The 25,077-nt window shown below is 40.2% G+C and overlaps 7 protein-coding genes across 7 annotated transcripts; 3 read left to right on the top strand and 4 right to left on the bottom strand.

Annotated features, from left to right (window-relative positions):
* Nucleotides 1-35: 35 nt before the first annotated feature.
* Nucleotides 36-984, top strand: GCK72_010427 (uncharacterized protein; the record flags this gene model as incomplete). Its single annotated transcript, XM_003110820.2, has 3 exons — nt 36-67; nt 126-231; nt 874-984. 3 exons carry the CDS (start codon nt 36-38, stop codon nt 982-984), a joined length of 249 nt encoding a protein of 82 aa, XP_003110868.2.
* A 6,534-nt stretch (nt 985-7,518) lies between these two features.
* GCK72_010426 (uncharacterized protein) lies at nt 7,519-15,361 on the top strand (the record flags this gene model as incomplete). The annotated part of the gene is made up of 9 exons (XM_003110715.2): nt 7,519-8,257; nt 8,352-8,410; nt 10,354-10,441; nt 10,499-10,728; nt 11,130-11,265; nt 13,086-13,633; nt 13,681-13,805; nt 13,882-15,160; nt 15,209-15,361. The coding sequence occupies 9 exons, from the start codon at nt 7,519-7,521 to the stop codon at nt 15,359-15,361; spliced, it is 3,357 nt and encodes a 1,118-aa protein (XP_003110763.2).
* Nucleotides 15,362-16,151: 790 nt separating this feature from the next.
* Nucleotides 16,152-17,002, top strand: GCK72_010425 (uncharacterized protein; the record flags this gene model as incomplete). The annotated part of the gene is made up of 3 exons (XM_053727859.1): nt 16,152-16,216; nt 16,604-16,698; nt 16,746-17,002. 3 exons carry the CDS (start codon nt 16,152-16,154, stop codon nt 17,000-17,002), a joined length of 417 nt encoding a protein of 138 aa, XP_053587436.1.
* Nucleotides 17,003-17,905: 903 nt separating this feature from the next.
* GCK72_010424 (uncharacterized protein) lies at nt 17,906-18,544 on the bottom strand (the record flags this gene model as incomplete). Its single annotated transcript, XM_053727858.1, has 1 exon — nt 17,906-18,544. One exon carries the CDS (start codon nt 18,542-18,544, stop codon nt 17,906-17,908), a length of 639 nt encoding a protein of 212 aa, XP_053587435.1.
* A 121-nt stretch (nt 18,545-18,665) lies between these two features.
* On the bottom strand, nt 18,666-19,658 carry GCK72_010423 (uncharacterized protein; the record flags this gene model as incomplete). Its single annotated transcript, XM_053727857.1, has 3 exons — nt 18,666-18,865; nt 19,171-19,352; nt 19,423-19,658. 3 exons carry the CDS (start codon nt 19,656-19,658, stop codon nt 18,666-18,668), a joined length of 618 nt encoding a protein of 205 aa, XP_053587434.1.
* Nucleotides 19,659-19,896: 238 nt separating this feature from the next.
* On the bottom strand, nt 19,897-21,763 carry GCK72_010422 (uncharacterized protein; the record flags this gene model as incomplete). Its single annotated transcript, XM_053727856.1, has 4 exons — nt 19,897-20,201; nt 20,327-20,636; nt 20,756-20,969; nt 21,510-21,763. 4 exons carry the CDS (start codon nt 21,761-21,763, stop codon nt 19,897-19,899), a joined length of 1,083 nt encoding a protein of 360 aa, XP_053587433.1.
* Nucleotides 21,764-23,286: 1,523 nt separating this feature from the next.
* GCK72_010421 (uncharacterized protein) lies at nt 23,287-23,595 on the bottom strand (the record flags this gene model as incomplete). Its single annotated transcript, XM_053727855.1, has 1 exon — nt 23,287-23,595. The coding sequence occupies one exon, from the start codon at nt 23,593-23,595 to the stop codon at nt 23,287-23,289; it is 309 nt and encodes a 102-aa protein (XP_053587432.1).
* Between the last annotated feature and the right edge of the window lie 1,482 nt (nt 23,596-25,077).

Genomic DNA, 25,077 nt, shown 5'->3' with positions numbered 1-25,077 from the left:
AAGATCAAAAGCTTGTGACTACCACAATCCGCGTGATGGAAGATAAGAACGTAAAGAAGAAATTGCTGTAAAACACGTAAGGAACATTAAAATTATGGATTCTTTTCAATAATGATTTTTTTCAGTGAAATGTCAAGACATCTGTTATCAGGTGGCAACAACACGCTTCATTCCGAACAGATTAGAGCTGAAATACAACGATTCGAAAGTGTGCATCCATGTATTTATCAGGTTTGTTTTATTATCTTTCTCACCATCTCCGTGTTCTATATCATACTAATGGACCTATTCAAGAGGTAGCAAAAAAAGCAAAAAACTATTTTTGCTATTTAGTAGTAAAAAATAGTTGTTTGCTTTTTTGTGAATAGGCTCATAATAAAGTCGGTATTTCAAAAAAGAACTTTCGAAAGAATGTCTCTCCAGGAAAAATTTACAGCCATCGTTTCAAAAATATTTCTTGTACATTATCCTAACATCGATTAGTCCGTATTCTTTGTTTTGCTTTCGTAGATTGTTCTCTATTTCTGCTCTGTAACAGCGAGCCCGATATGAGTCTGACAGTCCGTGTGTCTCTCTTCTCTGCGTATATCATCAATTCTAGATCACTCCACTATTTCGTTCTTCTAACTGTTTTCACATTCGACCGTCTTTTTCCTTCTGTATATCACTGGGCGTTCTCTTTTTTCTAACATTGTCCTGACAATTCCACTATGGGGAGCAAATTTTAAGACAGTAGTTGTTAATTCTTTTTAATTGAGCTATTCACAAGGTAACAAAAAATCAAACATCTATTTTACTTCTAACAAAAATTTTCCCTTTTTTTTGCTACCCTGTGTCCATAAAAAGTTGTTTCTCACATAATTCATTTTACAGATCTACGACTTGCTGAATCTTCTCCCAGATGGATGTCATGCGATAAGCGAACAAATTCGAGAACAAATCGTTTCAGTCGAAGGTATGTTTTCAATTTTACTTCTCGAGTAAGGTTTTCTGAATGATCATTTTGAAGTGCGACTTCAATAAAAATGTTTTATTGAAAACCAACCAATATAAGTAGAGACCGCAACATTTTTTTCAAACTCATTTTTTCATAAAAATTCCCATCCAGGCCTGTTCTTCAGGTAAATGGAAGTACATTCCCAAATTTTTTTCCGAAAATATTCACACTCTCCGAAGTTACAGGCCTTTTTGTGACCCATGGTTTCTACTGAATTCTCTTGGGCAATTCTTTCGTTTTCCTGACCACGCAAAAAATATTGTCTGTTTTCACGTTCAATCTGTCAAATTTTAGCAAAATTTGGGAAAGTTCGAACCAGAAACTGTTTGATTAAAAACCCAGCGTGTTATCCACTGAACTAAATGAGCACAAATGAGACGCTGATAATAGGAAAATATATTTTTGACGTGATTTTTTAAAATTCAAAAGAGTTTTTTGAAGGATATTCAGCATATTTCGAGATAAAACATCAAATATCTAAAATTCGACAGCACGAAATTTTTTGTTTCCAAGTGCATCTAGATCGAAATTTTGCGTAGAATCTGAATCCGTCAAGAAATGATGCGTGTTTGACCTCCTTTAACCTAAACTGTCGGGAAAACTGATTTTCTTTCTGAGTCTGTTGTCCTCCGACATCGAAAAAATCACATTTTACGAATCAATAAGCTTCCAAATTTTGGCACGATGTACCTGAAGAGATGACCAAAAAGAATATGTCAGAAAATAGATATGTTATCACATAAAGTTTTTTGATGTGATGCCTCGAGTATGTCCAGAACTATTAGAAACTGTAAAAAAGTGATGCGTGTTCGACCTAGAACGATCTAAACGTGACATTTTTCTGAAAAAAGCAAAACGTTTTTTCAGTTTTCTGAGAAAACTAAACATTTGGGTGAAAGGAAAGTGTGTTCATTGAATTCTACGTACTCGATTACATAGGGGTAAAAAGTTTTTATTGTGCTTTAGCGTTCTGGGCTCTCAGGGCAGACCGTCAAACATTTCGATAATCTCCCCATGTCGGCCCAAGAGAAGAAAATGAATAACTCCGCCCACGTTCATTGCGGTCCCTAAATATAAGTACATTGATTTTATTCGAATTCTGTATTACTATCCTCTACAAAATCTTGAAGAATTTTTTCTGAATCTCCACCAGTACTGGGAAAATGGAAGCCAATTACAACCTTCCCTCCGACATCATATTTCTATAATAAGCGCGTAGTTACTCATGCGACTACCTCTTCGCTCGCTAATTGTACTCGCGGTTCTCAGAAATTTCCAAAAACTGTCAAGCACTTCTTCGATCGTCTTCTCTGTTCACTTTCATAAACAGTGAATCCTTGTCGTATTTCTACACGAATTCTAATTTTTGGCAAATGTGGAAAACTGTTGTCGATAGCTCAGTTTGTTCTTAACTAATCAAGATTTGCTGAAAACGCTCTGAGCTGAGCAGATCCGGAATAAATCATACATGCTTCAGCAGTCGATAAATTGAACTACCGCGTTCTCGATTGTTTCTTTACTTTTTTCGTGGATTTACAAACCGAAATATAACTTTGGATGTGATACTCCATGGTGTTTCTTCGTCTCATTTTTCCTAAATTTTTTCCATAGGATAGCGTTCGCTCGTGCTTTTCAATGAAAAAAGCCATGCATGCTCTCCATTCATTTTCCACTGTTACGCCTACCCCGCTCGCTCTCTCCTCGTTTTCTCCCTCTTTTTTTTATTTGAATAAAAAATTGAATGGCATTTTAGCCGGGAACCCATCTAACATATACATTGCTGCTGCACGCATTCCAGTGGGGTTCTTCTCATTCTCTCATCTCTTCGTTCATCTGTCTCTGTTTTTTCTTGTTTTTCGCAGTGTCCGAATAGACAATCATACATGGAGCCCATCATATGTTTTTTTTTAAATAAGAAAACAATAAAAGAAGATTTCGGGTATTTGGAAATACGTTTGAAAATTTGTAAAAAAAAAAGGACATTCCTATGATAATATATACTAAAAAAATTTAGAAAAAAATTGCCAGTCGGCGAATTTTCAGCCCGAAAATGATCATTCCTTGCTGAACTTTTGGTTTTGTGTTTTAAGGCTCCGGAAAGTTCTGTCTCGTCCGTTTCGCTATTTTTCGTTCGGTCAGCAGTGTTGGAATTTCGGTCATTTTCGGGCTGAAAATTCGCGGATTGGAAATTCTTCAGGGTTTGAGTACCATCATAGGAATGTCTATATTATGCTACACATTTTAAATCATATTCCCAAATTCCAGGAGTCGGCTCCCATCATATTAGACCATCTCCTATCATATTAGTTTCTTTTATATTTCATACTTCTCTTCCATTTTCCAATGCATTGTTTTTAAACCTATTCCCACCAAGTTGCAACTCACTATCTTCTTTTGTTTGACCGTCCTGGTAATCCGTTGAGTGCGCCGCTGCATATGGTCACCCAGTCGAATAATCTGCTCGTGCACCACGGACGATATAGCGATAGCGATTTCAAATGAGAATGCCGCCCCGATTCGGTGGCTCGTTACGCAATTCATTGCAATCTCTTCTCTAGAACAGCTGTTTTTCTCATTCATGTAACACCGCAACGACAGCATCGGGATCATTAGAACAGAAAAATTGATATACTATTTAAATATTATTCATTCGATGTATAATGAAACCACTGACCTCACCCGAGCGATGAAAGGCATGATTTAACAAATTTGAAGATTTTTATTTTATTTTATATTCTAAACAACCTCCACCGTCCAAATCTAAACTTATGTGAATCTAAAGTTTTAACATCATAAGATTATTATATCACTCTTCTACCTTGAGCAATTTTATTTTTTCTCGAATGATCCTCACCATAATTAACTCATATTTACTCTATCACTGTTTTTAACTACGATATCATTTCTCAGCTTTTCAAACGTATCAAGTTCTCCTCATAGCTGTCGGACATCTTTTGTTCTCATGATAACCTTCATTTGAAATCTTCCGCTTGTGTTTGTTGAAGAAGAAGTCGAGAATAGTATTGATAGGTCATAGCAGCCAACATCAGCAGCGGAAGTCTCAAGTGGAACAATAAGATGTCCATTGGGGCGAAGTGTGGATTAACACACTTGAGGGTGAATAAAGAGAAAAATGAAGAAGAAGAAAAAGAAGCCATATGGTCTTGCCTTTTTTGTTCTTCATTCCATTCGAATTTCCATTTGTTCATCATTGAGCACGCATTCGAATTTGCTGTAAAAATTGTTTTGCTAGAGAAAGAAAAATAATTAGTAGTTTGACCGTTGAAACGTTGACACGGATTGCCGATATTTGATCCGCCGAGAGAAAGGTCGTAAGAGGTTTCTGCTGCATCCTCACAACTTTTTTTTCCTCGCCTCTTCATTCTCAGTCGATTGATTCAGATTCCGATTCCAGGTGTCTGATTTCCCATCAATGAATTACGAACAGTATTTTATTTCTACCCGATAAAAACAAATAGTGTGTCTGCCTTTTTTCTAGTCTAGAAAATAACACCGCTTTTTTCCACCGAACAGTAATGCTAGTCTTACTGTATTTGTGTGTCCGAATAAGCCGTCTTTGCCATATTTTCCCTCTCAGCTCTTTCCCTTATTTGCTGTATTTCTTCGTATCGTTTCCTACTCCTCTTTCGGGTTTTTTTTTCACGAAGTGTTCTCTCTTATTGCTAGTGTCCTCGTCTTGTTTCTTCATATTTTCTCATATTGTTATTTCTTCCTCCCGATTTATTGTCTGTCCATCGAAAGTCACGATGTTAAACGCAGTCTTAGTTGGGTAAATTGACTTTCATGATCATCAAATCTTGTCGAACGGATTTCCACCGAACTTGTTCACAATTTTTTTTCAAAAAGTGTACCATAAGGTTAATGACTATCCATAGGAGAAGAACTAAAGAGTCTGCTGGCGAATTATTCTATAAACTTCAGTCGGTCTATATGAAAACCGCAGAAATATGTCACCCAACTTGTCACTTTTTGCTCTTTTCTCCGGACATTCTTATCCTCTATTCTCTGCCAGTTTTCACATGTCAAACAGCTTGAAAGATGTGTAAACTAGTGGGCCGGGAAATAATGAATAACGCAAACATTAAAAGAAAGAAGTCCGAGAAGCCTGGTACAGTCTCATTTCAATTGTTTTGCCTCGTTGTTTCGTCTGAATTGTTACATTTTTCATATTCGTCTCTTGTAAATTATCATTCGTGTGCAAGTCAGTCATTTGTTTGTTATCGTTCTCTCTACTCTTCCCAATACCAGTAAATACACAGTAATCGGATTATATTTTTTTTCTCCGTTTGTCTCTTCCACCGTTCTTGTTTCTTCCATTTTCTCAATTTCCGTTGCACATCCTCTAGCAGCTATTTTCAATTCATTTTGTGGAAGTTTTCACTCACATTTTCACTTCATTTTAAACCAAACGACTGCACACTTCTTGCCCTCGTTCACACCATAAAGTTGACTTGTTTTGGTTCTCTTCTGGGAATTCCGTATTCCGCTTTTTCACTCCTTTTTTATACGGGTCTGCTCTTTTATTTCATCACCACATCTCAGTTCAACTTAGTCGAATTTTTTTCAGAAATTTAAGAGAAAATAAATATAATTAATTTGTAACTTTTATCATAATAACATTTGCGAACTCAACATGATTCTCAGTTTCCACTGAAGTTATAATCATCATCACACACTATATCTTTGCCATTTCTCACATGAAACTATTTAGTCCGATTGTCAGATTTGTTGTTTATTTTTAGTTTGTCAGGTTTCAAAGCCGTTTTTGTCGACAAATGTTTCTTCCTATTCCGAAGTTCGTCTTTTGCCTTTTCGCTCTAGTTTTTCGATTGTGAAAAGACTTTTAATATTCTCCATTCCATGACTGGTGTCCTCGATGCATGTCCGCGTATACTTTGGTTTTCTTTGCCTCATCGTCTGCTTTTTATTCAGTTAATTTTGCATTCGGTTTTTCACTCACCGCACCATACCTTCTTTCAACCCACTTGTTATTCTTTCCCGATCAACAAGGTCAAATTTCTTTCTTTTTTTTTTTAAATCATTGTTCGCGTCTTCTTTAATTTTTTCTCGATATATCAAAGCCATCTAACCTCCTTTCAATGTTGGCTTCGAAGTCTTGTGCCGGAATGATGGATGTATTTTGTATCGACTCAAAGTGTTAGCAGAAACCTAACCATGATCTGCCAATCTGATGGGTTGCGTCCCAAACGATTTGTCATAAATCAGTCGGCCGCTGTCTTTAACGATGCCTTGTTCCTTCTCTTCATTTTTCCATCATATCAAATATGTCTCCTACTTTTTTTGCTCTGTGAGTTGCTTCATCTTTGCTTAGTTTCTCTCAAACAGTCCAACTAAGAGTTTTGATTTCCAAAAAGCCGCTTGTTCCACTTTTCCCAACTACCACCATATGCTACATATGTTATAACCAGACTTGTCACGGGCCGGGCCGGGCCAAAATTAGGAAAAATCTGGGCCCGGCCCGGCCCGCTCGGCCCGTTTCGAAACATTTTTTGAAAACATTTTGAGTTTTTTAATTTTTTAAAAACATTTTTTGGAATTTTTTTTGAACAAATTATAGTTTCCGAATAAAAATTCAAAATTGAATAAAAATGTGAATGTGTTCAATAATTTAGGCATTTTTACTCTATTTTTTCGAAAATTTTCAAAAAAAAATTGGTAAAAAATGGGTACCCATTTTTGAATCCGGGCCAAGAGAAATTTCGGCCCGGCCCGGCCCGGGCCGGCCCGATTTTTGACAAGTCAGGTTATAACTAATGAGGTGTCAATTCTGGCGACAAATAGTGTTTCTAGTTACGATTAAACTTGACCCAACTCTTTTCTTCAAGATTCCGTTCAGATCAGTGTATTTTCCTTAGTTTTCGCCGTTGATCCAAGTGTATCAAAAGAATCCATTAACTCTCTTTAATGAGGCTGAATCGCTCCTCGCGCATTTCACTCAATTGCCCTCTATCTTTCTTCAGACTCAGACCGACTTTCTTTCCGTTGTTTGGTTTTGTTCATTGCAAGAAAGTAGCAGAGAAAGAGCGAACGGACACAGTTGAAAAGATGAATTCGTTCTTACTACAAACCGATTTTTTTCTTCTTCTTCTTCTTGTTCTTCCTTCTCCGTCGGGCGTCGCCCGCTTTTTCTTTGTAAGGTCAGTTGCATTGCAAATTGACCGTTCGGTTGCCTTTGCGTCAGCAAATTTCGGCACCTACTTCGTCAATCGAATATACATACAAACGTTCTTCAGCCGCCATCATGACATTTCCGATAGCTATTTTTTTCTCACTTTTTTGTTCAATCAATATGATCAAATAATTGTTTGCTTTAGAGAACTTTTCGATCTCAGCATTAGATGACAGGAACTTTTGAAACCAATCTTTCTCTTCCTTTTCCTCAATATTCTACTTATTCCATTTCTTCGAAGTTTTCAAAGTTTTCTTCCAGATTTATATTGTCTTCCTGATGATAAACTTCTGATCATTGCTCTCTGAAAATGCCTTTAATTCGAAATTATGACTACTACGATTTCATTGATGTGATGCCCTGTCCCTCACATCATCCGGTAACGGTGACAAACCACTCCCACGTGGGGAGCACCCGGCAAGCGTCATATTCAGCAGTACCATCGAAAGGAAGAATGTATTATGGAAAGAATGAATATAGAGGAAATCTGAATGCAACAATAAATGATCCAACTGAGTTTGAAGAACATTTTGACATAAATGCAAATGATCCATTAGAGGGAGGAGATGATAAACGAAAAAAGAAGCGATGGAGAGATCTTCTGTTTCCCAAAAGTAGACATTCATCCAGAAAAGATAAAGAGAATTCAAATGTCAGTGTGACAACTCGAAGTCTTTCATCCGTTTCATTTCGATCGGAAAAGCCCGAAAGAAGTCGCCGAAGGGAATCTGGATCCTTATCACGTCATCGATATATTCCCCCTCCACCTCTCCCGATGCCTCCCAGAAGAGTTATGACAAGTACTTCTATCGGATATTCAGATGATGCTATGACATCTTCTTCATCGCATACAGCTACAGATTATGATGATATTGTACCCACACCTTCTTACGTTATTTATCCCGCTTCATCAATTGCTCATGCAAGAAAAATTGGCGATAGGGGAAATAATTCAATTAACCCATCGTTACCCGCAGTTTTTCTGGGTCGTAAAATTGTAGAAAATGGAACAACTCATAAGTTGTTTAGAAGTCCTACTTATCATCACGGTTGGTTTCAAAACTATTTTAAAATCTTTGAGTGATCATTCAGAAATTCAAAATTTTCAAAAACTTAATGTCTTGTTAACAACACTTTTTTCAGATGCATTTGTGAATTCACACGAATGGACACTGAGCAGATCGATCAGCGAAATGAAATTGGTTAGTTTTCATTATTATTTTCTTTCGTTGTTTCGGGAACCCCAATAATCGTCTCTAAAGTTGGTAATAGTCTGAGTTTTTAATTTCCGAGTTTCTCTAAAAGTGCCGGTGAGAATTTAAAAAAAAACGATCACGCCTCCGTCACCAGATGGACTGTATTACGTGTACAACACACGGGGCATTAATCTCAACAAACAGCAGACCTCACTCGTTCTTTTCCACCCAGAAGGCACACCCCTCCCGTTGTTTTGAAATTTTTTCAAGCCTGCCGCCCGAAAAAGTCGGGAGTTCAGAATCGCAAATTTGGGAAAATCGTTTGCGATATAACTGCGTTCGATTACTAATAGATAAAAATCATGAGGTGCGAAAAAACAGTGTTCCAAGGTCGTTTCGGACTCTTTGAGCAGTCCTGTCGTATTGACAAATTGCATATTTCGATAAGAAATATTGATAAGATCAAAAAGATTCATTTTTATGCAAAATGTTTTTTTCTGTATTGAGAAATTAAACAAAAAAACTGTTCAAGTCGATGGTCGCAATCAAATAATGTGATGACAACTAAAAAACGACTAATCTCTATTACGTGGATCGCCAGCTGTGTCCTTCTTTGTTCTCAGATTTTTTGAAGAGGATTGTCGGTCACTCTCATACAACTAGATATTATAGGCACCTGCGTGTAGACAAATCCTTATTCAAATTGGAGAGCCATACCAAGTGTATTACATAGCTTTTTTGAAATAGAAGGCATTCATTTTCTGACGGTTTCTTACAGACCCGTGGGTTATTGGATTCGAAATTGCATGTGTGACATTTTCTAGAAACACTGAATACGATTGCTATTTTAAATAGTGTATATAATTTTCATATTATAAAACAATGCTAATTGAGGCGGTAATTCTCAAAGAACTATTGCGTATTATTTCTTATTTCCGTTCACTAGATACAATGAAGAAACGCCGGATTTCCTCTCTTCTCACCATTTCTTTCGGCACCCTTTGATGCAATTCTACTTCTCATTCGCATATTACAGTACTAGATTTCTTTGTAATAGAATCGAACTACTCTTGCAAAAATAAATTTTGTGTTGCTATTAGAACAATTGTTCTTATGAACAGTTGTACCTTCTTCTGTTTCTTTTTAAAACATAGGAAATTGACAAACGAAAACGAACACCTGCTTCTAAAGAGAATACACAAAACCCTATTACCGAGTATCCGAGCGCTGCCAATTAAGAAAATGATCATTGTTCTCTTAGCTGGGAAACGTATCCTTCTGGACCATCTCTCAAAGAAGTGGGCAAACAAATTTAGCGGTTCTGAAAGAGTATTCTCAAACAGAAGATCCCTTTTATCCCAATCTCCTGTGAATCTAAGGAGTCTTTTGATTTATTGTTTCGTTGGTGACATTCTCGGAATAAGATGTCCTTCAACGAAAATTAGTTTAGAAGTAAGAGAATTTTGGATTAGAAGTTCATTCTACACTCAAAAATTTATTCAATAGAGCTATGTACCCTACTCTCCAACTCTCACTATATCACTCAGATATAATTTCTCTATTTTGTTATTCTACGATTGTCTCTACTGCCTTTTTCCTTCTGCTTATATTAATCATTGCGCATTCACAGTCGCAACACCGTCCCGTTCTCCACGAAGACAACTTTACAACATGCGGGACGGCAGGTGTGGCTAAGGCGGAGTCGAGCGGAGGAGACGTCATTGCTCCGCCACATTTTTGTCAGTTGCCACAATATGACTGTCCCTATTCACTTCTTCTATGACTTTCTCCACTGGTACAAGACTTTTGATTCTTCTGCATTGTATTCTAAATATCGAAAGTGTCAAATCGTTAGTTATCTTTCAAAAATGAGTTTCCGCAGTCAGTTTTCAGGAACACACAATTTTTCAAATAAATTGTGTTCATCGAGCAATTTTGTTCTATTTCAGGGTATTGTTGGAACATCACAGTCCGGCAAAACATCTCTTGTACACCGTTATCTAACAGGAACATACACTCCAGATGAGAGTCCTGAAGGTAGGTCAAAATAAACATTGATATCATTGATTCGCCAATCACGATAACCTCTTTTAGGTGGTCGATTCAAAAAAGAAGTTGTAATCGAAGGGCAAAGTCATTTATTACTGATTCGAGACGAGGGACAACAACATTTGGACGTTCAATTCTGTCAATGGGTTGATGCTGTTGTATTCGTTTTCAACGTTTGCTCCATCCAAAGTTACGACAGTATTCAAGCATTAGCACACGAGATGAGTAAATACCGCAATATTAGCGATTTACCGTTGATTTTGGTTGGAACAAAGGTTTGTTTTTTCTATGTAAAATATGGCGTTTCGGGGTTGAATTAAGAGAAACATTAAAAAAAAATAGGCGGAATCGGACTCGAGTTTCCTATATGAACATTAGTATATTGTTAAAATTTAACACCGTCTGAACACGATTCTCTTGAACAAAAACGTTTGTTTTCTCTGTTAACCGGCCCGAGATTTTTTGGCCATAAGGTGTTCTGACGGAAATACACATATTGGGTGGGATAAGAATCTTGCAGAAAGACATATGGCAAGGTGGTAATCCGAACAGTCTGTCGTAATTTGAACATCCGATTTGGAGTAGACACGTCAAAGATTAGTGAAGGGAGGTTCCAGTTGTCACTGTGTCTCCGCCTTCACTGAAAACGAGTATCTTGACAATTACCTAGTTTCAGGATCATATCTCCGAGAAACGAGCACGAGTCATCACAGAAGACGAAGGTCGACAGTTGGCTGCACAGATGAAGAGGTGTTCATATTTTGAGACGTCAAGTACATATGGAACAAATGTTGAACGAGTATTCAAAGAAGGTGAGTTTTTTTTTCGTTGAGACATTTGATAACACAATTTTCGATTTGTTGCTCGAGTTTATGTTTTTTCTCCCCCTCTGTCGTAATCAAATATGCTTATCTTTCTAACACTAATGCTTATACAACTTTCTCGTTTCCTCCCACTCATTTGTGTTCCATAAAACAGAACATTATGAGTCAGGAAGGAAAGAAAAAAAATGCTCGGTACATCATCAGTGTACATCATCACGTCACAGTCTCTTTTCTTTGCTGTCACCTATTCATTACGGTGGCACTTGAGTGTTGTGCGAAGGTTGCGCCATTCGATTTACGACACGTGCCACGTAATAATGGTTTATGACCACAGGGGCTATATTATGACGTAAGATTAGATTACAATAGCAGGTGAGGACACGCTGAGAAGAAGAGGCAAAAGTCAAATTGGCATAAGATGAAGTTGTTTACTGTAGACCTATGAAAACGACAAGCAGCAAGTGTACTGTATTGTTTTAAAAAAAGTTTGCTGAGAATAGTCAATATTCCATTAAGAAACTCATAGTTTCAAACAATTAGTTCAAACCAACGAATAAAAACACTATAGTTTGTTGCTTCTAAGCAAAGTATCTTCTAGACCCAATATTACTGTACTGAGCAAGGACAAGCTTTGATGATCCTGGCTTCTCCTCTAAAGTTGTTGCTTTTGACGTCGGGAACACCGATAAAAACGACCCGTCGATGAATCTTGACTTTGAAGCAAAAATTATTATAAAGTGTTTTCTGTGTGTCTATGGAGGGAGTTTTGTTGAGTTTTCGAGTAGAACACGAGATGCAAACACGCATTGCGCTCGGTCCGTTGACGAAATTGACGAAAGCAAACAGTGTCTTTTGCGATTTCGGTCGGAAAAGCTCGGAGTCTCGGTGCCAATATTTTCAGATGTTCCCTTTGACTTTCAGACATTATCCGGTGTGCTAGTTTTGAGTACAGTATCTTCTTCAAAGATCATTTTTTGCGCCATTCATCACTCCTTATTATTGAAATTCACTAGACTAATCGAAGGCACTTCGTTGAAATGATCGTTTGTTTTGAAATGATTATCTAGTCAAGTGTTCCGGTTTTGTTCGATTTCTTGGAGAATCCGGAGAAAGAGAAAAAGAAACACGGATGTCTTGTATTGTCACACAAAGTGGTTATAGCTTCATTGAGAGTGGCAAGTGTCATGAAATCGTCAAAACTCGCAGCTGCCTGCGCCATCCGAGTCTGACCCGCATATCTGACCATGGCGCACGCTTATGTCCGTGAAAGAGGGTAAACATGAAATCGAATTGAACAGACGGTTGCTTTCAACGTTTTCACTGTCGAATCTATTCTACTAGCCTCGACACTTACTTTAAAGAATTCAGAGAAGCGTGTCAAAGTTGTTCGTATGAATATCACGCCGCGTTGCCGTTCACCTCTTCATAACTAACCGCTTCTTCCCTCCTATTTTCATCATCTTTCTGGCTTTCTCTTTCTCCTCTCTTCTCTTCTCATTTGTTTCAACCGAATTTTCTCTTTCTGTCAAGTAGAGAAGGCAGGCGACAGAATCCCCGTGGGAGGCAGCCATACTTTTGCCCTTTTCTGGACTCCCAACTCACTCTCGCATTTCTAAGTAGTTTAGTCTGAAAAAAGAGATTTGTACAAGTTATGGGTTTGAGAGAATGAATGATCATCGAACGAACACCTATCGTTTTCACTCACATTGCTGACTGACCCTGAAGTTTTTAAAATTTCGCCTGAGTATAATTGATTTTATCTCTAAACACTCCCAACTTCCTTCATTCATTCGCAATTTCTCTTTCAGCCTGCTGCAAAATCATCCAAAGTCGAATACGAACACAAGTGGGCAACGCCACTTCACAAGCCAGAACGCCAACACCAACGCACACGGAAAGTGGAAGAAAAGACTACCAGGATCCACGATACATCAGTTCAAATTCATTTGTAATGCCGTCCAACATGCGACCATCATTCCCCACTAACTCTTCCCGTCGGAATACAGTGCACCATCGTGAACAACCTTCATCATCCAGAACTGCTAGTGAACGTTCAATGTCTGCAATGCTTGGTGCTCCATATGGAAATAGAATGGCTGCTGGTGTATCCCCGTCTGCCAGTCAGAAATCGGTCCATTCAATTGCTAACGGATGCTATTCAAGATCTTCCGCTGCTCTGTTAGATTCTGACACTCCCGCCGTTAATTCGTATTTGATTGACTCGATGTCTTCTGCTGGAACTCCCCTCAATCACCAAAACAGTACAAATCAAGTATCAGCTTCAACATCTCATTTACCGACACCCTCTTCAACACCAAATACACAAAGAAAGAATAGGCGGATTTCAAATATATTTGTTAGTTTGCAACTTGTAGGAACATAGAAAATTTTTAAATATTTCAGAGGCAGAAAGATCATCAAGAAGAAAAGTCGAAGATGATCGAGTCGTTGAATCTTGGAATTGGTCGAGCAATTCCAATCAAACAGGGAAATCTGTACAAGAAGAGTTCAAAGTCGGCTTTGAATCGGTATGTTGTTTTCATTCAAATAGCTGCCCAAAATATGAAATTGACAGTTTCGGTTTAATCAGTTCATTATTTTCAGTGAATGGAAGAAGAAATACGTCTGTCTGTACAGCGATGGTCGTCTAACTTATCACACTAATCTGAAAGAATATATGGATAAAACAGCCCAAGGAAAAGAGATGGATCTGAAATTGGCAACTATTAGGATAACAGGAAGACTTCATCCACTTCATTCACATCGAGTAACAAATGCCAGTTCTTCAACAGATGGTAGTGGAACTCCAACATTGAAAAGTTATGAGCCGAGAAGGAGTGACGTCGGAGTTGGGGCAAATTCAGGTGATGGAACATCAGGAGGTGGATCAGATGACGCTATTAAAGAGAATCAGAGACAGCAGTTCTCACCGCCTGCTATGCCTCAAACTGTTGCTGGAAAAAAGAAAAGAGAGTCGAGGAAGATAGGATCCAATGCGAAACCCAACGATGAAGAAGATGAATGCTTCGAAGTGATAAATAATTGTTTGATGCGATGGGAGTTCTGTGCTGGATCATTAGAAGAGCGAGATGAATGGATTCAAGCAATCGGTGGAGAAATCGAAAAGTCGTTGGGAAAAGAAGTAGCAAATGCGAAAACTAACAATCGAGCAGTTGCTGATCGCCCAGATATTGCTGCATTACGATCGATACCTGGCAATGGAAAATGTGCCGATTGTGGGAATCCTGCTGCCGAATGGGCATCTATTAACCTTGGAATTGTGATTTGCATTGAATGTTCAGGGATTCATCGGAATTTAGGATCACACATATCGAAAGTGAGAGGTCTCGAACTAGATCAGTGGCCTGTTGAACATTTAGCTGTGATGCAAGCAATAGGAAATGATAAAGCAAATGAGATGTGGGAATACAGTCTGATGAATGAACGAAAACCAACACTTGACAGTTCTCGCGAAGAAAAAGAACGGTTTATAGATAGGAAATACGTTCAAAAAGCATTCCTCAAACCGATTCCAACTGGAGAGCCAGTAACTTCACAACTCATTTCTGCCGTATTGGCTCGCGATGTAATGTCATTAAATGTTCTTCTGGCTAATGGCATGAAAGTTGAGGAGGTAAATACGACAACAAAAGATGGTCGAACAGTTCTTCATTTGGCTGCAAGTATTGGAAGTGTTGAATTGGCTCAATTGTTGATTTGGCACAACGCTGATACTCGTATCCTAGATAATAATGGCCGGTCATGTCTTTTCTACGCCCGATCCAATGGCTTCCGAGATGTATTCGATATGCTTGTGACATCCGGTTTATCTCCTGATTATGGATTACCACAAGAGAATAATGATTATTCACAAATGCCAGAGGTATAAGATAATTATCAGTTTTCAATTTTCAATGCTTTCTCATTTCAGTTCTCTGCAATGGGATCTACATCAAACCGAGAATATTCCATGTCTGGAGATGACACCTACTCTTTACGGAGAATCTCCATGGCTCCTCCACAAGTTCCAGCCCGTAGATATCTTCCACAGCAGCCAGAACTTGATGAGACGAGTGTCATCTGAGAACGTTCTCATCTAGTTTAGTGCATTTCTGTTCATATCAACTCAACGTATTTTCTAGTCAATCATCCGCTTAGTTCACTTCTGTTTTGGTCAGATCTCTATCTCGAGTGTTGCCTTATCCTGCCTTCACTTCTTTCATTTCATTTTTAATCTGTCGCTGATCCTGCATCCTACTGTTCTCTTTCTCTCATTCTGCATTCGTTATCCGTTTAATATATAGGCAATATGCTTCTCTTTCCTTGTTTCTTTGTACAATTGATTATCATGGATCTTTCACTTTGTTTTTATTCAAAAATGTCTTATAAATTGAACGAATTATTAATTTTTGTTTTTGGAGGTAGACATTTTGAATTAAAACTGCATTCACCGATTGTTTATGAAAGAAAATGGGAGTTGTTTCATGAAAAAAGCTTTGCTGAATTGAACAGACGTTTTCCGCTTCAAACTTCGAGCTATTTAGTTATTCCATTATCACCGAGATTCAAGAAGCTGTAAACAAATAGATAAAGTCCAGAAGTTGGTATGTCATGAAATGTTCATTATTTTATGTTTCCTGACTCCGAAGTGTATCCATTATCTGATCAACACTACATTTTTCTCTATTGTGGTCACTGGAACGTGACGACTCCCTACCTTACACAAGTCTGCGTCTCTTCATTCTCAATATTCTCTTTTTTGATTTCTCCTGTAGTCAGTCTACCCAAAATGATAACATTTCTATTCGACGCAAACCTATAAAAGGCGGGTTTAGTGATCAATCTCATCAGTTTTTCTACTTTCGATCCATCGAATGTCTTCTGAAAAGAAACATCTGCTTGTTATTGGAGCTGGAGCTTCAGGTCTTCCTTCAATCAGGTTTGTATTCTTCTTACAGTATTACTTGTTGTCTTTTATGAGTGTTCATAATCAGAGTTCTATTGAGAATCTAGCTGATAAACTGATATCTGAAAGTAATGAATGAATCAGGTCCAGTTAGTCGATTTCTATATCTACCGTACCCTTCACTTCGCTATTCATTTTTCGAAAAGAAAAAACATCAAAGCTGAACCGAAAAACGAGAAATTGATCTTTTGAAACACTGTAAATTTGTTTCTTTCATGTCCTTGTCTATTTAATGAATAACCAGTTACTCCCTTTTCGTATGGCGAATTCATTCACTCCTATCAGTTTTTATACTTCATTGTTCATGAAAGTTTTTTTTTCGAAAACAGAAACCAGAATTAAACAAAACATAAATTTCAGACATGCCTTACTGTACCCGAATGTCGAAGTTACCTGCTTCGAAAAATCCAATGATATTGGCGGATTATGGAACTATAAACCTCACAAAACAGACCGTAAATTTCCAAAAATAAAAAGAGAGGTGAATGAAAAAATGTTTCAGTGTCAACTGTAATGAAGTCTACAGTAATCAATTCATCGAAAGAAATGACTGCATTTTCTGATTTTCCGCCAGAAGATACGATGGCAAACTTCATGCATAACAGAGAAATGTGTAGATATTTGAAGAATTATGCAAAGAATTTCGGACTTTTGAAGTATATTATGTTGAATCATTCGGTTGTTTCAATTGTTCGAAATGATGATTATGAGACAAGTGGAAAATGGAAAGTACGATATACCGATGGGTTAGTTTCTTGATTTTCTGATTGTCGCGTCTGGAGAGTTCAGAGATGATACTGTTGGAATCTCAAAGTCATCTAATCAATTTCGGAACATGAGGAAAGAAAACATTGAAGCCATTTTCTGGATATTTCGTTTATTCTGTCTATTTTGCAGTCTTCAATTATTTCAACTTCGAGAGGGCCCATAATCCAGGGGTACATCGAAAAAGGGTACATCGTGATCATAGGGTACATTGAATCGAAGGGTACAGTGAATCTTGGGGTACATCGAGGACCAATGATCATGGGGTACATCAATGGGGTTATCACAGGGTACATTGAGTCAGAATTTTCTTAAAATTTCAGAAGTCTTAGAGTTTTCATCAATTTTTGAGAAAAACTTTACAGACGGAGTTCAATTAACATGTTACTGCTTTTTTCAGAGGGATAAAATAACATGAAAACTATTCTAATAACCGTTTGCAAGATGACTATATTGGAGCTTCTAAAATTGTTTCAAACATCTTCATTAATGCTAAACCTTATTATTTCATCCCTCTGAAAAAAAAGCAGTAGCATGTTAATTGAACTCCGTCTGTAAAGTTTTTTTTCAAAAATTGATGAAAACCCTAAGACTTCTGAAATTTTAAGAAAATTCTGACTCGATGTACCCTGTGTCACTCCCGGAATCCGGAGAGCGCTTTGTAGACCTTTGAATGCTTTGCTAGTTAGACGACAGTAACAAGTGATTCAATTGACATCTTTATTGATGGCTAGTCAACGGTCAAGGGTTACAATGTAAGTTGAGCAGTGATCCGTGAATCACCACTCGCGGCGGCCACAAAAGGAAGAAGTGAGGGTTAAAGGTGAGAAAGGGCGAGAGGGGATGACGATGAGAGACGCAGAGAGCGCAGAGAGCTCGCGGCGAGACCCGCTCAGATTACTGTCGCATCCGTTTCCTGTGTGTCGCTGCGTCGAGAGAGTGTTTCGGCGATGGAGACGCAGAGACAACATTGGCGGTAGTTTGAATTGGAGTTGTTGTTGTTCCGTAATGAGCTTGTCCGAGCGAGTTGGTGACCGTGTCCCTATGAGTCGTGTCACTAGCGTAATATGATGGAGCTAGGGACGCGACACTGGGGGGGTAGAATGAACTACTTTTCCAGATTGACATGATGGGAAAGTAGTTGTACACCATTCCAGACGTTGATCTTTTGCTTGTCTTGGTCTTTTGACTCCCGTTGGTGTCCTTTGACTTTGTTGGCTTGTTAGATGTTGATGACGTGATGGTGAGTTGGTGACATTGTTGGCTTGTTAGTTGTGGATGGCAACCATTTTCATGATTACGCTTCTCCTGGGCAGAACCTCCTTCACAGATGGATAGTTCTTCCCTTCCTGACATCTCACTGTCAGATACTCCTGACTTCTCACTGTCAGGTTTTAACTTGAGAACCAAGTTCTTCAGGCTTTTGGTTTCGATCGATGAGATTTCGATCTTAACCTTTTGAGAGGAAGGGCCTGGTCCTTTTCCTGCTGTCGATCCGGGTTGCTGAATCGTTGTTGACAGCCTTTGCTTGTGCATATCAACACATGCTTCGGTAGTTGACTACGATCAGCTTGTCCTCCTGGTCGTTGACAGACTTTCAGCTTGTCCTCCTAGTCGTTGTACTGACGTATGGGTAGGTTTAGCACCTTTGAACAAATTAAGAATGTCCTGATGGTGTCCGGTTTGACTGACTGATCTGCTGAGCTGGTCCTTCGATTGCTCTCGAACCTTCTTGCAGATTTCTCCTTGTCTTTCGAAACCTCAACATCCGCTGAGTTCCGACTGCTTGTACTTCTTGACTGAAGATCCTTGTTTTCTTCGATCCTTTGACTATCGTCTTGAATCCTTGCGCTGGTTCTTGAGTGAAATAGATGATGAAGATAATTGAACAATTGACATAAATTATAAGAAATTTAGACATTTGTTTGTCAGAGCTTATCAATTACAATCTTTCGACTGCAACTGATACCTACCTGAAGCAAGCTTCAGTTGGACATAAGATTCTAGGCACCTGTGCTTCTAACTGAATGGAATTGTTAGGATGACTTGCACAGATGCTTCGACCCCGTATCTCTTTTAGGTCCCGAGACTGAACTAATCTGCTATTGCAAACTAGGATTCAGTTGGACTTTCGTCTCTTTTCGGTGCTCTGAATCTTTTACCTTTCAATATCGTACACAAACAAGAATTAAATCCCTTGTCGTCGTTGTCAGACTTTCCGGCTGATGACGCTGCCTGACGTTGACGATTTCGAATCCGCTTGTGATGACATCGTGAAGTAGTGTCAGAGTCGGCTGGTGTCCAGGTTGATGTTGTTTCACTCAACTTCAGTTGAGCTTGTCTCCTTGACTCCACGCTCCTCTGTATCCTCCGACATGAGCTATTCCTTTGACTTGACAATCTTCCGGAATTACTCCTTCTTCATCTTTGTGTGACATCTTCCGATTTCAGGCTTCTGGCTTGATGTTGAAATGATGACTTCCATTGCGAAGGTCCTTGGATTTTCGCAGTTGAAGACTTGAAGAAGAATCCTTGGTTTGACTCTCGCTGAGTGTTGACTTTGGTCAATACGATTGCGACCGTCTTTCAAGAACTTTGTCATAATCTTCTGGCTTGTCGACTCTCCGAATCCACTGTTGTCCTTTAACATCCACCGGTGAATTCCGATCAGCTTTACTCCTTTCCATTGCGATGTGCTTGTACTTGGAGGTCCGGCTTCCTCGTCGAAGAGTTTCGAGCTTCTTTTCTTGTTGAAGAATCCTCTTCGCTGTGACAACTTTCGTAGATTGTATACGTTTTGTTGCTAGTCTATCGCGACTCCGGGGATGAAGTCCTTCTGCATCGGGTATAAAGTCCTTTGCTTCGTCGCGCTACTAGTCAACGTTGTTCTACGACTTCAGTGTCCACTTTCTTCTCTGCTCCAATGAGCTGGCTGTTGGATGACCATTGATGACTTCTGTGCTTCCCTCCAACTTTGCACGGGGTATTAAGTCCTTCTTTGTTAGCATGTTGGCGAGCACTGAGTTGGTGTCACTTTGTCTCCAATTTCCATACGAGTGGTCTGATTGTTGCATCACCGAATAGAAATACTTGGAGTTGTTCTCAGGAAAATCAGCTTGTCTGAAGAAATGATTATGTTCTTCTTTGAGAAGTGATCCTTCTTTTTCAGCTAGTCCGAGAATTCCGAAGAAATCTATCTCCTTTCTTCAGAAGATTCTTGACAATGTCGACTCGACGAAGATCAGCTTGTGAAGAATTGCTTCTGTTCTCCTTCGAGAAGATTTTTCAGCTGGTCCAAAGAATCCGAAGAGGAATTACTCTCTCCGTTCTTCAGAAGATGGTGACAGTGTTGTTTCTTCAGAAATTGGTGGCAGAGTTCGACTCGACGAAGATCCGCTTGTGTGGAGACTTCTGCTCTCTTTCGAGAATTTGCACTCATCCTCTGCAGGTCCGACACGGTAGAAGAAGAAGACTTCTCACTTCGTTTGACAAGCTTGTTGACTGCGTGTTGGCTTCGACTCCTTGATGTTTTGTACATTGATAGTTTGAGAATACTATCTTGGGAAGGCGCCAAAGTTGACTTGATTGCAGTCGTAATGCATGAACAGCTAGTGGTGATGTCTTCATCCTGAAGATTCAGCGTATCTTTGTTAGTCGTTACTTTTGATTTGGAGAGGATTAGCCTTTCTCACTAGGCGTCATCATCAATCCAAACCTTCAGTAAGCTAGATGAAGATTTGCTTTGACTTGTCTTCTTGCACCTCGACTTGTCTTGTACGTCACGAAGATGTTGTAGACGTATACTGCTTGTCGATGTTGAAGAATCTTCCTCGACCTTCCTTCAGCTAATATTGTTGCGACGAAGCACATCCGATGTTGAAACTTTAGATGGCTTGTCAGCGCTGTAGGTGTCGAGATCTTGTTTTCAGCCGAATGAAGTTGTTCTTCATCTGCATTGTTTCTGCACTTCTGTGTCAGTTTCCCGAATCAGCGTCTGATGTTGCTTGTCCTGATTGGTGCTTTTGTTTGCACAGTTTCCTGTGACTTTGATTGTGGAGAGTTCGTTTATCGGTGATCATTCCCGTCTTCGTATGGTTCGACAGGTCCGATCGACAATCCGAATCTTCAGTTTTCACTCTTCCAAGAGTATATGGCTTGTCTTCTTGACACTATCTCGTTGTGTCACGCCACGAAGAATGATGTGCCTTGAAGTAGAGATGTTTGTCTACGTTTGAGCAAATTTTGCTTCCTTGGCATCTGGAGAAGAACCCTTGTCTTCTGGTTGAATATCCAAAAGACGACGGCGAGCGAAGCAAGAACAGTTTGGTGTTCTTGTGTAGAAGCTGTCTGGTCGTCGGAGTATACCTTCGCTAGTGTTTTTACCACAGCTAGGGTGTCGGCTATCTCTCGGAGAGAGAACATACTTGCTCCCGACTTCCAGTGCTTATCTCGTGTTGACTTCTTCGTCGCGTTCTCCTCCTCCTCTGCCATGTCTGCTTACATCTTGGTACTTGAATGGAAGAGTATCGGAATTTGTTTAAAGAGTGATTCCGATGAAGTTGACTGACTCTTTGACCTCCAGCCTTGAAGCTGCTTGTCTTCCGGAGCGTTCTCCGTATTTTCCACAGTTTCTGACTGAAAGTGTCCACATCTGGCGAACCATCCGTGCTTGTCTTCTGCATTTGAGTCAATTCCAAGCTCCTTTCTCATAGGATCATGGAGGTTTGACTCTGCAGTTTGCTTTCGGCTTTTCATACTCCTTCGCCGCGAAGGGTCACGATGTGCTGGTCGATTTGCTAGTGTCCCGCTCCCGACGCAGCATCCTCGTATCTTAATCACCGATGAAGACCGAAAAGATTGCCTGAAATCAAACAAAATTAGCGGTGAGTCGAGGAGCTAGTCTCCTCTTCTCCTTACACACACAAGTGAAATGAAAAACCGTGTTGCCTCCCCTACTCAGAGAACTGTGTGCTAAAACAGCTTCCTTTGGGTCGCCTGCAACCACGGAAACAATACCTGTTTGCTTCTTTATCGACCTCCCCAAACATTAGAAATAGGACGTAAGGTTGTATACTTCTTAAGCCTCCCCAACCTGGGTGGCATCTGTATTTTTATTGACCTCCCCAGACCGGGACGTAACGGACCTGCGTACAAGCGCCCGTGCTGTGACTTCTGGCACACAGCCAACCCAGGCTAACGGCCTGAACCGCCCAAGGCGTAGAGGGGAGTGTACGCTCCGGTGGACCTCTACACCAACTTCCGTCGGCTCCTTGGGAGTGAACAACGATGGTTTTCCGAGAAGATCTAGCACATGGTCTATTGGAATCGATCCTCAACCTGCACCTCTCGAATCCTTTCCACCCATGAAGTCGCTGTCACATCACTGGATTTTGATAAACCACTTCTCCAGCGTAGGGGTACAAATCTGTGGTGGGGACTTTCACCCCAGGATACAAGGAGATGCAAGGATAGTACCTAATTTTAAAGGAGACTATAGTAGCCAAGCGGCCGCTTGAACTACAAAGTCTAGTTTAACATTAGGGCTAGTCACCACTAAAGTGTGGGCGATGTGACTAGAGTATTTAAACTTACTACCTATTATCTAATCATATGACCTAGTTTTTAGTTTTTTGTGTGGTTCACACGTCCATGCGCCTAGCTACACGTCCTCTGTCCGCCGGCAGGTCGTTTTGAGAGAAAACGGCGCGAACCAACGAGTCGAGGGAAAGTAGCACGCAAGCAAAATATTGCGTTCCTGGCTGACGAGTTGCTTGTCACACCACACGTAGTCCTGACGATTGCAGGTCCAGCTTCAGCTTCAAACAGTACGCAACGATGACGTCGACGATTGCGATTCCTTCTGATATCGCCATATCTCTTCCTTTTACTCTCCTTTTCCTTTCTTTCTTCGTCTTCGTCTTCGCTTTTGTATGCTTGAGCTGGTCAACACGTTTACCCGGCTCATTCCGAGTTCTCCTCATCTCTCTTCCCTTTGTGCTTCTGTCCGACGAAAGTTTGTGAATCCTCCGTCGCTTAAGTGACATGCTTCCCGAGGGGTTTGATCTTCTTTATGCTTGTAATCGGTGTGACATGCTCCGGGCGGGGGCTGAATTCCTCTTTTCCTCCTTAACTGACCTTCCGACTTTCTCATAGTCATCCGAATCCACCAAAATTTCCGTGCAAGCACGTACTCTTCCGGTGTGCCAAGAAGAAAAACGAAGAAACAGCTTACCCGACGACTGCCTTGATGTTGTACGGCTTGTTGTTGTCGACTCCGATCACGTTGCATGCTGATCCTTGAAGAAGCGATGATGTTTTACGATGAGAACACCAAAGTTGTAGAGAATGAGGGAATTTTCAGATATTGATCCGAATTTGTTGCAACAAATGGACATCGAGGGTTCCTCTAGTGCTGGTAGGTGCATGCAGCTCCTAGAGTCATCCAACGATGACATCGAGTTGATTTCGTTGATGTTGCTGGTCACGGCTCCTTTCTCCTGGTTATTGCTTGTCGCTTGGAGAGTCATGTTGATTTCCTCCTCCTGACTGAATTGCGTCATCGATTGTTCCATTCGATGTAGAGCCATGGTTGCTTGTCGACATTGTGTGTGTGGTTTGCATCACGCCGGTCCATTCTCGCGAATATACCGGGCGCCACACCTCAGACTCCTGACACATAGAATTGGATGAGCTATGTTATGGTTCAGTGGCAGTTTATGTCCTGTTTCTCATCTTTTCCTATGGCCTTCACTGAAAGACATCTGGCCTGTGGATCTTGCTGCCAGCCCGGTGCACACGCTACCACGTCGTCCTGTCCACCAGACACGTGTGCACCTTACCTCCTTGTCCGACACTCTCGGTTTCACACCACTTCGTGAAGTATATGAAGGACCCAATGAATCAGGTCACTGAGGATTGAGGTTCATGCTTACTTTCCTGTTGAAGCGCCCTACTCCTTTGCAATTGAATGCTTCTGCCCACCTCTCTCTTAGGCTAGCTCCACATCCAACTACTAAGGGATCGATAGGCCTTTTTTAGAATTTTCAGGAGTTTTCAGCATACCTCGCTCCTTTGCTGGTCTCTCGCATTGAATCCTTTCCGCTGAGTTCCGTCCGCACGATTGTCTCGGTTGCGATCCTCGAAAATCGATAATTGCATCATTTGTATGACGACGGCTTGTCCTCGCTTCTGACGAATCCAATGCTCGGTGAACGATCCACTAGGTGACTTCGTTCCATATTGAGGGAACCATACAATGCTTCCGCTCGACAATCGATTGATTTCGCCATATTTTTGTAAAATTTGAAAGAATTTTGGCGAAATTATTGAAAATTTTAGGCTAAATTTTAGAATTTCATTGCGAAATTTAGGCCAAATTAAATTCAAATGCTAAAGAGTCTAACTAGCTTGTCAAACAAAGGTATTTCGGGTTATTTTAGGCTAGAAAAAAATATTTTCTGCCAATTCCCGGTCGTTTGCACCATGTCACTCCCGGAATCCGGAGAGCGCTTTGTAGACCTTTGAATGCTTTGCTAGTTAGACGACAGTAACAAGTGATTCAATTGACATCTTTATTGATGGCTAGTCAACGGTCAAGGGTTACAATGTAAGTTGAGCAGTGATCCGTGAATCACCACTCGCGGCGGCCACAAAAGGAAGAAGTGAGGGTTAAAGGTGAGAAAGGGCGAGAGGGGATGACGATGAGAGACGCAGAGAGCGCAGAGAGCTCGCGGCGAGACCCGCTCAGATTACTGTCGCATCCGTTTCCTGTGTGTCGCTGCGTCGAGAGAGTGTTTCGGCGATGGAGACGCAGAGACAACATTGGCGGTAGTTTGAATTGGAGTTGTTGTTGTTCCGTAATGAGCTTGTCCGAGCGAGTTGGTGACCGTGTCCCTATGAGTCGTGTCACTAGCGTAATATGATGGAGCTAGGGACGCGACACCCTGTGATAACCCCATTGATGTACCCCATGATCATTGGTCCTCGATGTACCCCAAGACTCACTGTACCCTTCGATTCAATGTCCCCTATGATCAAATTTTTCATGGATGAACCATTTTTCGATGTAC

Source organism: Caenorhabditis remanei, chromosome III (genome assembly GCF_010183535.1).
Source record: "Caenorhabditis remanei strain PX506 chromosome III, whole genome shotgun sequence".
In the NCBI taxonomy this organism is placed as follows: Eukaryota; Metazoa; Nematoda; class Chromadorea; order Rhabditida; family Rhabditidae; genus Caenorhabditis; species Caenorhabditis remanei.
This window is presented reverse-complemented; position numbering and strand designations above follow the sequence as displayed.